The sequence below is a fragment of the Chiloscyllium plagiosum genome, unplaced genomic scaffold (assembly GCF_037043375.1).
Source record: "Chiloscyllium plagiosum isolate Xiang-an unplaced genomic scaffold, Cpla_swu_hap1 HiC_scaffold_5, whole genome shotgun sequence".
NCBI classification, from domain to species: domain Eukaryota; kingdom Metazoa; phylum Chordata; class Chondrichthyes; order Orectolobiformes; family Hemiscylliidae; genus Chiloscyllium; species Chiloscyllium plagiosum.
Genome location: NW_028270143.1, coordinates 42,019,669 through 42,035,075, shown reverse-complemented (window position 1 = coordinate 42,035,075; position 15,407 = coordinate 42,019,669). Strand labels below are relative to the sequence as shown.

Below are 15,407 nucleotides of genomic sequence, written 5' to 3'. Positions count from 1 at the left end.
GAGAGGGTGCAAAGAAGGTTTACCAGGATGCTGCCTGGACTGGAGGGCTTGCCTTATGAAGAAAGGTTGAATAAGCTTGGACTTTTGTGTCTGGAGAGAAGGAGGAAGAGAGGAGACCTGATCGAGGTGTCCAAGATAATGAGAGGAATAGATAGAGTCAATAGCCAGATACTTTTCCCTCAGGCAGGAATGACTGGTACGAGGAATCAGTTTTAAGATATTAGGAGAAAGGTATAGAGGAGACGCCTGAGGTAGGTTTTTTACGCAGAGAGTTGTGAATGCATGAAATGCATTACCAGTGGTGGTGGTGGAAGCAGAGTCATTAAGGACATTTAAGCGACTGCTGGACATGCACATGGATAGCAGTGAGCTAAGGAGTACATAGGTTAAGTTATTATATTTTACATTAGGATTAAACCTCGGCACAACATAGTGGGCCGAAGGGCCTGTTCTGTGCTGTACTTTTCTATGTTCTAATTACTGTTCGAGGATACTTGGAATAGAGAGCGATCCGCGCAAGGGAACTGTCTCCAGCACACAGGAATATCGAGAGGGACTAAGGTTTAAAATCTTACCTTGTGGGCCCGTCCGTTTGGAGACATCAATGTTCCAGGCGGCCGCTGACACAGTCCGATCGTAACTATTCGTTTGGAACCTGCCAACTATGTCAATATTGTCATCCTGCTCCCACTTCAGTTGAAGCAAAACGCTCGGAGACACAGTGTAGTTTTACCTCCTTCTTTATTCCGGGCCCTGGAGGGAGAGAGAACGATTGCCCATGTGCACAGAGACATGAGTTCACGGTCTTCTCTAGAACAGCAGTTTATCAATGAATTATGGAGTCATTTTACAAGGAGGAGCATCTAGATAAGGCAACATACATATTGATTTGGTGACCATTACAGTCAGCAAGCCTAAGTAGTAAAGATTAAGCCATCTGTTGTTACACAATGAATGTTCTTAACCTTGTTAATTGGCTTCACATAATGAATACTTTTCACCTTGTTAACTGCCGTTACAAACTGAATGCTCCCTCATCTTGTTAAATGACTCTGCATAATGAATGCTTTTCAACCTTGTTAACCCATTACCCTTGTCTCCAGCACCCCATTGTTAATTGTAAGTTCTTATCTGATCTGAGTCATGCTCAGCGGAATCTCTTGTTTCACAAAACTCAAAACTTAACTCTTTCCCTGCCTGCTTGTACCTGACACACTTTCTCAGTCTGACCTAATGTTACATTGTGTTATGCTGTCACAATTTTGTTCTGTAATATTCCTGTCAAAGACTTTAGGCGTTCACTTCTGTTAAAGGCACAATATACAGGTAAGGTGGTGTTTTTGGCCCTTCTTGGTTTATAAAGTGAGCAATGGCAGATTGTCAACACCTGTTGGATTGTGCCAGGTAGATTGCTGCCTCCTGGAAAGATTGAACATTTGGGAGTTGTGGGGTGCAAATCTTGGAAATATGGTGCAACTTTCTCAGTTCAATATTCTTAGCTATGTGGTAAGAAACATCATACAGAATGTAAAGAGGTAGTGATATAGTGGCAATGTCACTGGATTAGACATTCAGAGGCTTAGACTACTGCTGTGGGGTTCAAATTTTACCAAGGCACTTGGATTTTAAATACAAGTAATAAAATATGCAATTTAATAAATTAAATGGAACTACTACAATTGTAAAAGCCCATCTAGGGAAGGAACTCCATTACTTGCTACCCTTACCAGTTCTCTATATGCAGCTCCAGACCCACAGCAATGTGGTTCATTCATGAATCCCTTTTGAAATAGCCTAGTAAGCCATTCAGTCTCTGTCGCAGTTTGATACAATAATGAAAATAAATGAAGCCAAATGAAACACTCTTTATTGACCAAGGTAGCAAAATGATAATGGCAAACCCAGTGCTGTTGACCTGCCAAGCCATCTTTGCCAACATATTAGTGTTTGTGCCAAAATTGTGAGACCTGGCCCACAGACCTATCAATCAACAGCCTGACATAACTCACTGAAGCATACCTGGCAGACAGTACCCCAGATGACACCATCACTATCCTTGGACATGTCTTGATCCGTCAGCAGGTTAGACCCACCAGAAGATGTAGCACAATAGTATACAATTAGGAGTTTGCCTGGAAGACTTCAACCTAGCTTCCAGAACTCATGAAGTCTCATTGCATCAAGTCAAAAGGTAACAAGGAAACCTTCTGCTAATTGCCTGTTGCAGATTACCACCCACTGACTTCCATCCAGTCCTCACCTGATGAGTCTGTACTTCTCCATGTCCAGTTGGAAAAACACTGAGGATGGCAAGGGCATAGAATATTCTCTGCGTGGAGACTTCAATGTCCATCATGAAGCGTAGTTTGCTAATGCTACTGACCAGATTGACTGAGTCATAGATGTACAGCACGGAAACAGCTGACTAAATATCCTAAACTAATCCAGTCCCATTTGGCAGCACTTGGCCCATATCCCTTTACAATCTTTCTATTCATATACCCATCCACATGCCTTTTAAATATTGTAATTGTACCAGCCTCCTCCACTCCCTCTGGCAGCTCATTCCACATACACACCATCGTCTGTGTGAAAAGGTTCCTTAGACCTCTTTTAAATCTTTCCCCTCTCATCCCAAACCTATGCTCTCTAGTTCTGGACTCCTGTACCCAGGAAAAGACTTTGTCTATTTACCCTATCCATGCCCCTCATGATTTTCTAAACCTCTATAAGGTCACCCCTCAGCCTCTGACTCTACAGGGAAAACAAACCTAGCTTATCCAGCCTCTCTCTATATCTCAATCCCACCAACCCTGGTAATATCCTTGAAAATCTTCTCTGAACACCTTCAAGTTTCTCAACATCAACAGGAAGGAGACCAGAATTGTACACAATATTCCAAAAGTGGCCTAACCAATGTCCTGTACAGCCACAATATGACCTCCCACTCCTATACTCAATGCTGTGACCAATAAAGGAAAGCATACCAAACACCACCTTCACTATCCTATCTATCCGCGACTCCACTTTCAAGGAACAGTGAACCTGCACTCCAAGGTCTCTGTGCAGCAACACGCCCCAGGACCTTTCCATTCAGTATATAAGTCCTGCCTTAATTTGCCTTTACAAAGGGAAGCACCTCATGTTTAACTATATTAAACTCCATCTGCCACACCTCAGCCCATTGGCCCATATGATCAAGATCCCATTTTATATTGAGGTAATCTTCTTTGCTGTCCATTACAGCTCTAATTTTGGTGACATTTGCAACTTAATAGCTATACCTCCAATGTTTACATCCAAGTCATTTATATAAATGACTAAAAGCAGTAGACATTAACTGGTCCTTGTGGCTCACCACTGGTCACAGGCCTCTGGTCCGAAAGGCACCGTTCGACCAACACCCTTTGTCTTCTACCTTTGAGCCAATTCTGTATCCAAATGGCTAGTTCTCCTTGTTTTCCATGTGATCTACCCTTGCTACCAAGTCTCCCATGGGAAACCTTGTTGAACGCCTTACTGAAGTCCATATAGATCACATCCACTGCTCTGCCCTCATTAATCCTCTTTGTTACTACTTCAAAAACCTCAATCAAGTTAGTGAGGCATGATTTTCCAGGCATAAAGCCATGTTGACTATCCCTAATCAGTCCTTGCTATTCCAAACATATGTAAATCCTGCTCCTCAGGATTCCCTCCAACAACTTGCCCACCATCAGACTCACCGGTCTTTGACTTTTCCTTTCCACCTTTCTTAATTAGTGGCACCACATTAGTCGACCTCTAGTCTTCCGACACCTCACCTGTGACTACCGATGATACAAATCTCAGCAAGTGGCCCAGCAATCACTTCCTTAGCTTCCCACAGAGTTCTAGGGTATACCTGATCAGGTCCTGGGGATTTATCTGACTTTGCGTCTTAAGACGTCTAGCACCACCATCTCTGTAATATGGACATTCTACGCATTCTACATCTACCATGTTCTTCTCCACAATAAACACTGATGCAAAATACTCATTAGTGTCTACCCCCATCTCTTACGGTTCCAAATATAGGCTGCCTTGCTGATCTTTGAGGGGCCCTATTCTCTCTCTAGCTACCCTTTTGTCCTTCATGTATTTGTAAAAACCCTTTGGATTCTCCTTAACCCTATTTGCCAAAGCTATCTCATGTCCTCTTTTTGCCCTCCTGATATTCCTCTTAAGTATACACCTGCCACCTTTATGTCCTTCTAAGGATTCACTCAACTTCTGTTATCCATACCTTACATATGCTTCCATCTTATTATTGACCAAAACCTCAATTTCTCTAGTCATTTAGCACTCCCTACAACTAAAAGCCTTACCTTTTACCCTAACCGGAACATCCTGTCTCTGGACTCTTGTTACCTCATTTTTGAAGGCTTTCCATTTTTCAGCCATCCCTTTACCTGCGAGCATCCACCCTAGTCAACTTCTGAATGTTCTTGCCTAATTCTTGTCAAAATTGGCCTTCCTCCGATTTAGAACTTGAACTTTTAGGTCCGGTCTATCCTTTTCCATCACTATTTTAAAACTAATAACATTATGGTCGCTAGCCCTAAAGTGCTACCCCACTGACTCCTCAGTCACTTGGACATAGGCTTCCTCAGAACCTGCCACATTGCCAGCCTACATGAGAGTCCCCATTCTACCTGTCACAGATGCATCTGTCCATGATATCATCAGTAAGAATGACCATCAGAGTCCTTGTGAAGATGAAATCCTGTCTTCACATTGAACTCGGGCACTACCGCTGAATTAAATGGTATAGGGCGACACGGTGGCACAGTGGTTAGCACTGCTGCCTCACAGCGCCAGAGACTCGGGTTCAATTCCCGCCTCAGGCGACTGTCTGTGTGGAGTTTGCACGTTCTCCCCGTGTCTGTGTGGGTTTCCTCCGGGTGCTCCGGTTTCCTCCCACAGTCCAAAGATGTGCAGGTCAGGTGAATTGGCCATGGTAAATTGCCCGTAATCTTAGGTAAGGGGTAAATGTAGGGGTATGGGTGGGTTGCGCTTCGGCGGGTCGGTGTGGACTTGTTGGGCCGAAGGGCCTGTTTCCATACTGTAATGTAATCTAAAAAAAAACCGCAGAACTTGTTGCTGGGTATCTACAATGCACTACAGAACTTCAACAGCAGAATTTTTTTCAATCACAGTCTGTAGTCCACTATCTTCTCACAAACTCTGTAGTCCACTATTTTAGGTTCAGGACAACGTTGCATTGCAGCAGCCTCTGATTGGCCAAGTTGTAGTTTAACACAGATTCTGTGAAGAGAGTGAATCAGAAACTGAAGCAAGAAAACCTCCTGAAGTTAGCAATGCCAGAATTTTCTCTCTTCCCCTTTCTGTAAAATTATCATCAGTTTTCTGTTGCAAGAGCAGAAAACTGTACATTTGAAGATTCTGAAAGAAAAATTAGAAAACCAACATGAGCAAGAAAAACCCTGAGTCCAACCAAGCAATGAGTAAACTACAGACTGATCATTGCTATGCAGATAGCATCAAAGAATTGAGGCTTTGTGGTTTTAGACTGTTGATACAGAACTATGTTTTTCTGACACATGCACTAACAGAAATTGTTGGAGAAACTCTGTCTTGCAGCATCAGTGGAGAGAAAACAGGCTGTGTTTTGAGTCCCGTGACCCTCCATCTGAACTGTTTTTTCTGACTTTTGTTTCCCGTAACTCCTATAATATTTGTGTTTCTGGTTTGCCTAGCTTTAGAAGGATACTGAGGAATAGTACAGGGCGGGGAGATTGATATCAGTAATTGTACTATATGCATCCTAACCATGAAATAAGACAAATGTCTTTAGAGGATGGAGAACGGTGATCTTTCAACGGATGATAAAAATGGTGGATAAACGAGTAAGTATTTTGCTTCTGCTTTTCTAGATAGTATTCAAAATACATTGTAGCAATGACTGTAAATCAGGAGTTGGGAGAGAGAGAAACTTGATGAAATTACAATTGCAAGACAGGCAAGACTGAGCAAACTGAATTTTAGGAAAATTGATTAGCCTTTGTTTTTGAATTACTTAGGTTTACTGTTCTTCTCAGAAGAATCCTAATTTGGAATGTGGTTTCAGTTTTCATCTTTGAGATTTGCTATCGGATTGATCTGTAATATCTCTCCCATTTCATATCATTAGACTTTCTTTATTATCATTGTCTTTAGCATTCTAGTGGCTGGTATCTAATAATCAAAGAGGTAAGAACAAATTTATCAATGACTTTAGTAGTCTTTGTTCTGCTGTAGTACAACAGACCTCCCAGAAGTACATTTAAAATGCTATCAAAAAGACATCAGCTAAATCATAATCTTTTCTCTGACTTTCAGCTCTGACATTATCTCTGGCATCCTGCATTCTTCTCAAAATGCAGCACAAAGCAGCCACCCAGATATAGTAGATTCGCCAACTTTAAGTACATTTAAGTCGTCATTGGACAAGCAAATGGATGTACGTGGAATAATGTAGGTTAGATGGGCTTCAGACTGATATGACAGGTCGGCACAACATCGAGGGCCGAAGGGCCTGTACTGCGCTGTAATGTTCTATGTAAAGCGGAATCAAAAGGCTAACGCAAAATAGTTTGATGCAGTACGGTTGCTTTCATGACTTTGAATTAATAAGTGGAAAAATATCCAGAAACACTACCTTATTTTCAACTTGCATCTTTAGATATTGGTGCACGTTTTCCACCATTGGGCAAAGTCATTGCTGACTTGTGATTTCTGCACGTGCTGTGAAGGATTGCCACTGAGGTGAGATATTCTGGGACGCACAGTTCCATGGAGCCACCCCCAAACCTAGAACCAATACCTCTAAGTGAGAGTCTAGTTTGTTTCATTATTATAATAACTTGCCTCTTCTCACTAATTCCTGTGAATTTGCACACTCCATATGAGAAAACCAAAGAAAATTCCTTACTCTTAACAGGTAGCTCGGCTGGACAGTTGGTTTGCTACGCAGTGGTGTCAACAGTGTGGCTTTAATTCCCTCAGTGGTTGAGGTTACCATGAAGGAATTTGCTTCTCAACCTTTCCGCTTGCTTGATGTGTGCTGACCCTCAGAAACCACCATCACCTCTGTCTATTGCTTCTAAAATCATTATAAGAATTCATAATCCATAGGAACAACAAATGAATTCACTCTCAATATCGCGAGTAGTCTGTCATAAAACAAAGATAGGACACAAATTTAAAAAAAATCATCTTGTGCTATATTATGGCTCCTCCATGGTCCAGAGCTGATCAGTTACAAGTCCTTGTCACAGCCACACAATACCAGTTCTCATAGTGGTTCATGAACTAAGAATTTGTCTCAACTCCTATGTAGCATCCCTTTTTTTTTGAGTGTTTCTATTTAAAAATAATTAATGTAGAGTTATTGTCCTAGCGATGTACAACACGGAAATGGACCTTTTGGTCCAACTTGTCCATGCCAACCAGATATCCTAAATTAATCTAGTTCAATTTGGCAGTACTTGACCCATATCCCTCTCAACCTTTCATATTCATATACCCATTGAGATGCCTTTTAAATGTACCAGCCTCCACCACTTCCTCTGGCAGCTCATTCCATATATGCACCACCCTCCAGATGAAAAAGTTGCCCCTCCGGTCCCTTTTAAATCTTTCTCCTCTCTCCCTAAACCTATACCATCTAGTTCTGGACTCGCCCACCCATCTTGGATTAATGCTTTCAGCAAGATAGTACAATATTGGTTTATTGCACAACTACAGTAGAAACTTGATTATCCAAATGAGATGGGCGGGCACTATTTTGTTCGGAGAATTGTTTATTCGGAAAATCGATGAAATGCCTTTCCTCTGGGGCTTGGAGTTTTAAAATCTACTCCCCATTCAGGAGACTAGCAGCACACATTGTGCGATGCACCGCACCCTCCCCAACCCGGTCCAGCCCTGCCCCCCTCCCCCCGCCTCCAACACAGCCTTGCCCCCTGTCCGGGGAAGCCGGACTGTACACCAACAACAAGACTGCTGCTGCTGCTGTCTTTGTGAGGTAAGTCTCCAAATAGCGTGCGCACACACGCACACATACAAACGACTTTATACTGCAACCTTTTGACAGGTTCCATGTTTGCCCTGTACAGGACAATGGTGGAGAGATTATTCCTGGGAAGCCGGGGTCGGGGGAGGGTGGGTTGGGGTACGCCCCTCTGTAGAGCTCCAGGGAAAGTGTGGGGAGAGAGAGAGAGAGGACGGGAGGTCAGTCATTTGAAGATGGTGCCGATTTAATCACTGTAAACAAAAGACTTGATCACTTCTGGAAACACGTCTTTGATGTAATGTCTCTATTGGGACCTTGAGATCTTGTTTGGATAATCCTATTTTCGGATAATTGGTATTCGGTTAATCGAGGTTTCCCTGTATTTATAAAAATCCTTTAGTGAAAAGTGATAAATATAGCTAAAATAACGATATAAAGGTTTAAATTAAACAATGATGAAATTCTTGCATATGAAGATTAAACTCAACAGTTCTGGATGTAAGTTTGCTCACTGAGCTGGAAGATTCAATTTCAGACATTTCGTCCCTAAGCTAGGTGGTATCATCAGTGAGCCTCCGGTGAAGCGTTGGTGTTACGACCTGCTATCTATTTATGTGTTTGGGTTTCTTTGGGTTGGTGATGTCACATCTGGTTCTTTTTCTCAGAGGATGGTAGATGAGGTCCGAATTGATGAGTTTCTTAATAGAGTTCTAGTTGGAATGCCATACTTCTAGGAATTCTCGTGTGTGTCTCTGTTTGGCTTGTCCTAGAATGGATGTGTTGTCCCATTCAGCTGTATGTAGGGATGATAGTGGGTCATGTCTTTTTGTGGCTATATGACATTCATGAATCCTGGTGGCTAGATTTCTGCCTGTTTATTCAATATAGTGTTTATTACAGTCCTTGCAAGGTATTTGTGAACGATGTTCATTTTTCTTGTTATCTGTATAGGGTCTTTTAAGTTCATTAGTTGTTTTAGTGTGTTGGTTGGTCTGTGGGCTACCATGATGCTAAGAGGTCTGAGTAGTCTGGCAGTCATTTCAGAGATGTCTTTGTTGTGGGGTAAAGTAGCTAGGGTTTTTGGGCACATTTTGTCTGCTTATTTGGGTTTGTTGCTGAGAAATTGGCGATTGTGTTTATTGGGTACCCATTCTTCTTGAATATGCTGTATAGGTGATTTTCTTCTGCCCTTCATAGTACCTCTAGTATCCTTACATACAGACAAGGAAGGCACCATTTTGACTGGGATAGCACATCCATTCTGGGACAAGCCAAACAGACATACATGAGAATTCCTAGAAGCTTGGTCCCATATTGTTGGGCTGTGACCTCTGTACTGGACTCCCAGGTCATCGGGAATATCTTTCCTGCATTTCCCATGTCTGGTCCTGTTAGAATTTGAGACTTGCACTCAATTCTCTGCTTACGCCTGTGCATGCACATGCACATGCCACCACTACCGCTCCTCCAGTGAATACTTTTTTTAGATTAGATTAGATTACATTACAGCGTGGAAACAGGCCCTTCGGACCAACAAGTCCACACCGACACAGGGAGAACGTGCAAACTCCATACAGTCAGTCGCCTGAGGCGGGAATTGAACCCATGTCTCAGGCGCTGTGAGGCAGCAGTGTAACCACCGTGCCTCTCACAATACTCTCCCAACTGATCCAGAATCTCCCCTCACATGTCAATCCTGCTATTCCAAGGTTCAGTCCAATAAGCCTTTGTTGCACCCCCGCGTTTCCAGAACATTCGTCTGATAAGTAGGCAAGAACTGGACATAATACTCCAGATGTGGTCTCAGCAAGGTCTTGTCCTGGCAAGGGTTAATTGGACTTGATTCAGTCATCTTGTTTAGTTCGTTTTCAGATCTGCTCCTGAGATTGATGTTTGATTGCTGTTTCTATGAATAAAATCTCAAAACAAGTTATTGGATTCTCTGGAACTTTTAGCTTTGTAATTGGTGTATGTAAGGTTTCGACATTGGTATTTCAACATGCATTTTGAATTATTTACCCAGCTTTTACTATAATTGTAGTATCAAATGTCCTTTCTTTGCTTGAAATGAATTGCGATATCTCTTTTGGTTTTGAGCAGCAGGCCCTATTGGATGTATGTGTGTGAAACTAGGTGAGAACAGGATTAATTTTGACTGCATTGCTTCAAATCTTAGCCTGTGAAACTTTTGTTGACAAGGAATCAGCAAAGACTGGAGAGAATTAAGAGGGAAAGTGACCGTAGGATAATGATGTTTAATGCTCATATACTGAATATTCTTTGTTCAAAACAAGCTATTTTTTCAAAGTCCTATGTTGCTTTAGATAGGTGATAGCAAATTAATTCAAAGCATTTTCTAAATAAATCTCTTGGTTGAGTTATGAGTGAATTCTAGCCCTTGGTGAGGACTGGATGTTGCATGATCCTAAATGTCTGGAGAATGATGCAGATCACTAGTTGTGTACATGTTCTTGTTGGAGAAAGTGAGGACTGCAGATGCTGGAGATCAGAGCTGAAAAATGTGTTGCTGGAAAAGCGGAGCAGGTCAGGCAGCATCCAAGGAGCAGGAGAATCGACATTTCGGGCATAAGCCCTTCTTCAGGAAATTATTGATTTGAATTGCCATATAACGTAAGTGTTATGAAAACTGATGTGTGAACACAATTGTCACTGCTGAAAACCTTCCTAAGTTTAATATCCTAAAACTGTCCTAGAAATAGCCTGTGAACAAGAGATCCGAAGCAGAAAATTGTTTCCTGAAGAAGGGCTTATGCCCGAAACATCGATTCTCCTGCTCCTTGGATGCTGCCTGACCTGCTGTGCTTTTCCAACAACACATTTTTCAGTACATGTTCTTGTTCCCATGCTCTGCTGGTCAGGCACAATCTGGGAACAGCATCTCTAAGACTTTTTTTTTTAAACTGCAGCGACCTCATGAGTAGAGTGTGGAATGCATCCCAGATAGTTTCTGGCACCCTATCCCCTTTAAGAGGTGCCTGAAGTGGGAATGTTCTGATACTGTGGAGAAACAATTTTCTGCTTTGGATCTCTTGTTCACAGGCTATTTCTAGGACAGTTTTAGGAAGGTTTTCAGCAGTGACAATTGTGTTCATACATCAGTTTTCATAACAATAATTTCCATTCTTAATCTATGTGTGAGGGTTTCTGCTTTTACCTGATATAATCTGGGAAGGCTGGAACTGCTCTGCTAAATGCTCATATTACCATTTGTAATACATAATGAATATATGTGCATTGATCCTGTTAATGTGTTTTAAACTGTTGAGCAAAACCTCACTTTCTTTCAATCTCTCACCCCTTTCCCCCACCCCTTTCCATACACTGCTTGACAAGTGCTGTTAGGTAACAACAGAGTGCTTATGACACTGATTTAATAATTCAGAGACTCTGCATTCAAATCCTACATTGCCAATCTGGGAATTCGTGCTGTTATAAATGAAAGATGATCATGAAGCAGTTCATTTGTCATTAAAAACACATCCATTATTCTTTAGGGAAATGTCTTTACCCAATCTGGCCTGTATGTGCTTCCTGTCTCTGTAGTTAACTTGAGATTATCCTGAGATTATCAGACAAGCTATTTAATTGTATTAGTGGCCACTCAAGGCAACTAAAAATGGCAGTAAATACTGATTGGTATTATTAGTACAATCATTTTGTGATTGACTTCTAATAATTGAGCTAGATTGTTGGCAAATGGCAGATTTGAGGACAAATCTAATGGGATCTCCTTGCATGTTTATTAATATGTTTAAAGACCTTTTTTCCCCTCTTGAATTTTTGGGCCAGGGCTAAGTTTTACTAAAATTTGGTTCTACTCCAGCAGTACATCATGTTGCAGAATTTAGGTGCAGCTTGCACTGATGACAATGTCATGCATCCACCCTGTATTTCAAAGACCATGTCACTTTGCATCAGTTTGGTGCATGCTTGTTTAATAAATTTATTAAATTTATATAGTCATACGTTTGTGACACAAGTATTTTTGTTGCATCTGTGAATTCCTTCACAGGATTTGCATGCACGATTCTTAAAACTGTGGAATCATGTTCAAATAACAACTGGAATCAGTGAGTGTTTGTGGATGGAGTGAGTCAGTGATGGAGTTTGTGGATGAATGCCATGCCTCTAGGAATTCCCTGGCTGTTCTCTGTCTGGCTTGCCCTATGATAGTAGTGTTGTCCCAGTCGAATTCATGTTGCTTGTTGTCTGCTTGTGTGGCTACTAAGGATAGCTGGTCGTGTCGTTTCGTGGCTAGTTGATGTTCATGTATGCGGATTGTTAGCTGTCTTCCTGTTTGTCCTATATAGTGTTTTGTGCAGTCCTTGCATGGTATTTTGTACACTACATTAGTTTTGCTCATGTTGGGTATCGGGTCCTTCGTTCTGGTGAGTTGTTGTCTGAGCGTGGCTGTTGGTTTGTGTGCCGTTATGAGTCCTAGGGGTCGCAGTAGTCTGGCTGTCAGTTCCGAGATGCTCCTGATGTATGGTAGTGTGGCTAGTCCTTTTGGTTGTGGTATGTCCTCGTTTCGTGGTTTTTCTCTTAGGCATCTGTTGATGAAGTTGCGCGGGTATCCATTTTTGGCGAATACCTTGTATTCTCCTTCTTTTTGCAGTTCTGGTGTACTGCAGTGTGTTGTGGCCCTTTTGAATAGTGTCCTGAAGAAGAAGAAAAGGATAGCCAACTCCCATTCCTAGATGTGATGGTACAGAGAACACCGAACGGAGAATTCACTACAAGGGTATACAGGAAAGCCACACACACAGACCAAGTCCTGAACTATGAAAGTAACCACCCCAACACACACAAACGAAGCTGCATCAGGACACTATTCAAAAGGGCCACAACACACTGCAGTACACCAGAACTGCAAAAAGGAGAGGAACACCTATACAAGGTATTCGCCAAAAACGGATACCCGCGCAAGGAAGACAGCTAACAATCCGCATACATGAACATCAACTAGCCACGAAACGACACGACCAGCTATCCTTAGTAGCCACACACGCAGACAACAAGCAACATGAATTAGACTGGGACAACACTACTATCATAGGGCAAGCCAGACAGAGAACAGCCAGGGAATTCCTAGAGGCATGGCATTCATCCACAAACTCCATCAACAAACACATTGACCTGGACCCAGTATACCAACCACTACAGCGGACAGCTGAAACTGACAACCTGAAGCGGCAGGGACAGACCACTATAAACACCGGAGGAAACATCAAAGAAGCGCTTCGCAGGAGGCTCCCAAGCACTGATGATGTCGCCTAGCCAGGGGACGAAACGTTTGCAACAAAAACTTCCAGCTCGGCGAACAGAACCACAACATTTGTATATGAGTTCCACTCATATACATATTAAATGTCTTGATTTTTCCTAAAGTAGATGGGCATTGTTACAATTTACATAGCTTTAATTGCTAATTTTTAGAAATAAATTAGCACTTCCAGTTGATAGCTGAAAGAATTGCAATAAAATTTCACGTTTTTTAGATTTTATAGTAATTAGCAAACATGATTGACAAAATATTTGTTGTGGGCAATCTATATTGCAAATTGATTATAACTGTATAAATGCCTTTCCCCTGGGGCTTGGAGTTTTCTGTTAAGTCTGCTCCCTGTTCAGATGACAAAGCAGCAGCACACCATGTGTGAGCCCTGTCCTCCCCCAAACCCATCCAGCCACGACCCCCAACCCCCACCCCTGTCCAACACCGCCTTCCCCCAAACCAGTCCAACACCGCTTACCCCCATCTGCCCCCCCCCCCAACCCTGTCCAACACCATCCCTCCCGCCCCAACGCCGTCCAACACTGCCCATCCCCCACCCACTCCCCAACCCTTCTCTGGGGCAGATGGACGGGACACCAACAACAAGACTGCTGCTGCTGCCTTTTGGGGGGTGAGTCTCCAAATAGTGCACGCGCGCGCACACAACTTTTTACTGCAACTTTTTGACAGGTTCCACCTTTGCCCTGTACAGTACAATATTGGAGAGATTATCTGGGAAAGGGGGTTTAGGGTGCATGCCTGTGTAGAACTCCAGGCAAAGTGTGGGGAGAGAGATAGGGCCGGCAGTCAGTCATTTGGAGACAGTGTCTGGGCTCCCATTGACGTCCAGGACTGTTCACGGCAGCATTTCAGGAAGTGGAGTTCACTTTTATTCAATGTAAACAAAAGTGTTGGAAACACGTCTTTGATATAATGTTTCTATCAGGACCTCGAGACCTCCTTTGGATAATCGGATATTCGGATAATTGATATTTGGATAATCGAGGTTCCTCTGTATTCTGTTTTGTATGGGGTCTCTTCTATGATAAGTTGAACTGTTTTACGTATTTAGGAAAGGATTATTTTATTTGATGTCTTGCACTGTATATATTAGTAAGTCATCTTTACTAATGTTGGTTTTGCATCACCTAAAGTGCAACGTTTTGGATTTTATGCTTGTAAAATTTGCACTTCCTTTATTCCTGAGAGAACTTCAGTTTCAGAGTGTAATAGCTAGAGTCTTTTGAAGATATTTGGGTAAAGTTTGTACTTGTAATTTCAAGTAAATCTCCAAGCGAATGCTGTCAGTTGCACACACCTCACTTGGGGTTACGTCTCAGGATAAGTTCTTGAAGTGAAGTCTAGACATTTCATCAGTGTATTTTCTTTTCTGGCAGGATGCTATGGCGTCGATGGTGAAAGTGATTCCATTATGAGTTCTGCCTCTGAAAACTCAACAGAACCCTGGTTCTGTGATGCATGCAAATGTGGAGCTACACCCAGTTGTGAGTTGTGTCCCAATGTGGATGGAATTTTTAAAGAGACTGATGCTGGAAGGTTTGTTTCACTTCAAGAAAGGAATAATAATGTTGGTTTAAGTATTATAAGCGCGTTCAGAGGCTTCTGCATGTGGTTCGTAGAAGGTCCCCTTCAGAAATTATTGTAGTTCATAGTTCCCAAAATAACAATATACTCCACTAGCTCCATCATAATTGACAATTCTGACCACATTGCTGGAAGTCTGTTTTCATGATATCTAAATGTGAGCTATCTGATCTCATATACCTGTCATTGCACTTGCCTTTTAAATTTAGATTGGAAATCATAAACTGCCAGTTTCCTCTTGCTGACACCAGCTAAGAGGGCACTTCTGTATACTTATGTCTCAAATTTCTCCAAGCTGTTTGAAATCTCAAACGAATTTACTCACTCAGAATATTTGATATGTTCAGGGTCCTCTAAAACCTCCTGCATAATTCTCATTGTGAGCCATCACCCCACCAAGCCTCAGTTCAAAATCTGTTAATTTATCTTTCTAAGTGTTACATTTTTGGAAATTTCTCTTTAATGGACATA

At 42.1% G+C, this 15,407-nt stretch overlaps 1 protein-coding gene across 13 annotated transcripts in view; it reads left to right on the top strand.

Moving 5' to 3' along the window:
• The window catches only part of phf14 (PHD finger protein 14), a 303,155-nt gene that overhangs the window by 49,248 nt on the left and 238,500 nt on the right, over positions 1-15,407 (top strand). For all 13 annotated transcript variants that reach the window (XR_006311668.2, XR_015757178.1, XR_015757177.1 and 10 more), the window contains exon 5: positions 14,729-14,888. Coding sequence is in view for 8 of the 13 variants with exons in the window: in XM_043689855.2 (XP_043545790.2) it covers positions 14,729-14,888 (160 nt within the window). In the remaining 5 variants the exon portion in view is untranslated. The remainder of the gene's footprint in view (positions 1-14,728; positions 14,889-15,407) is intronic.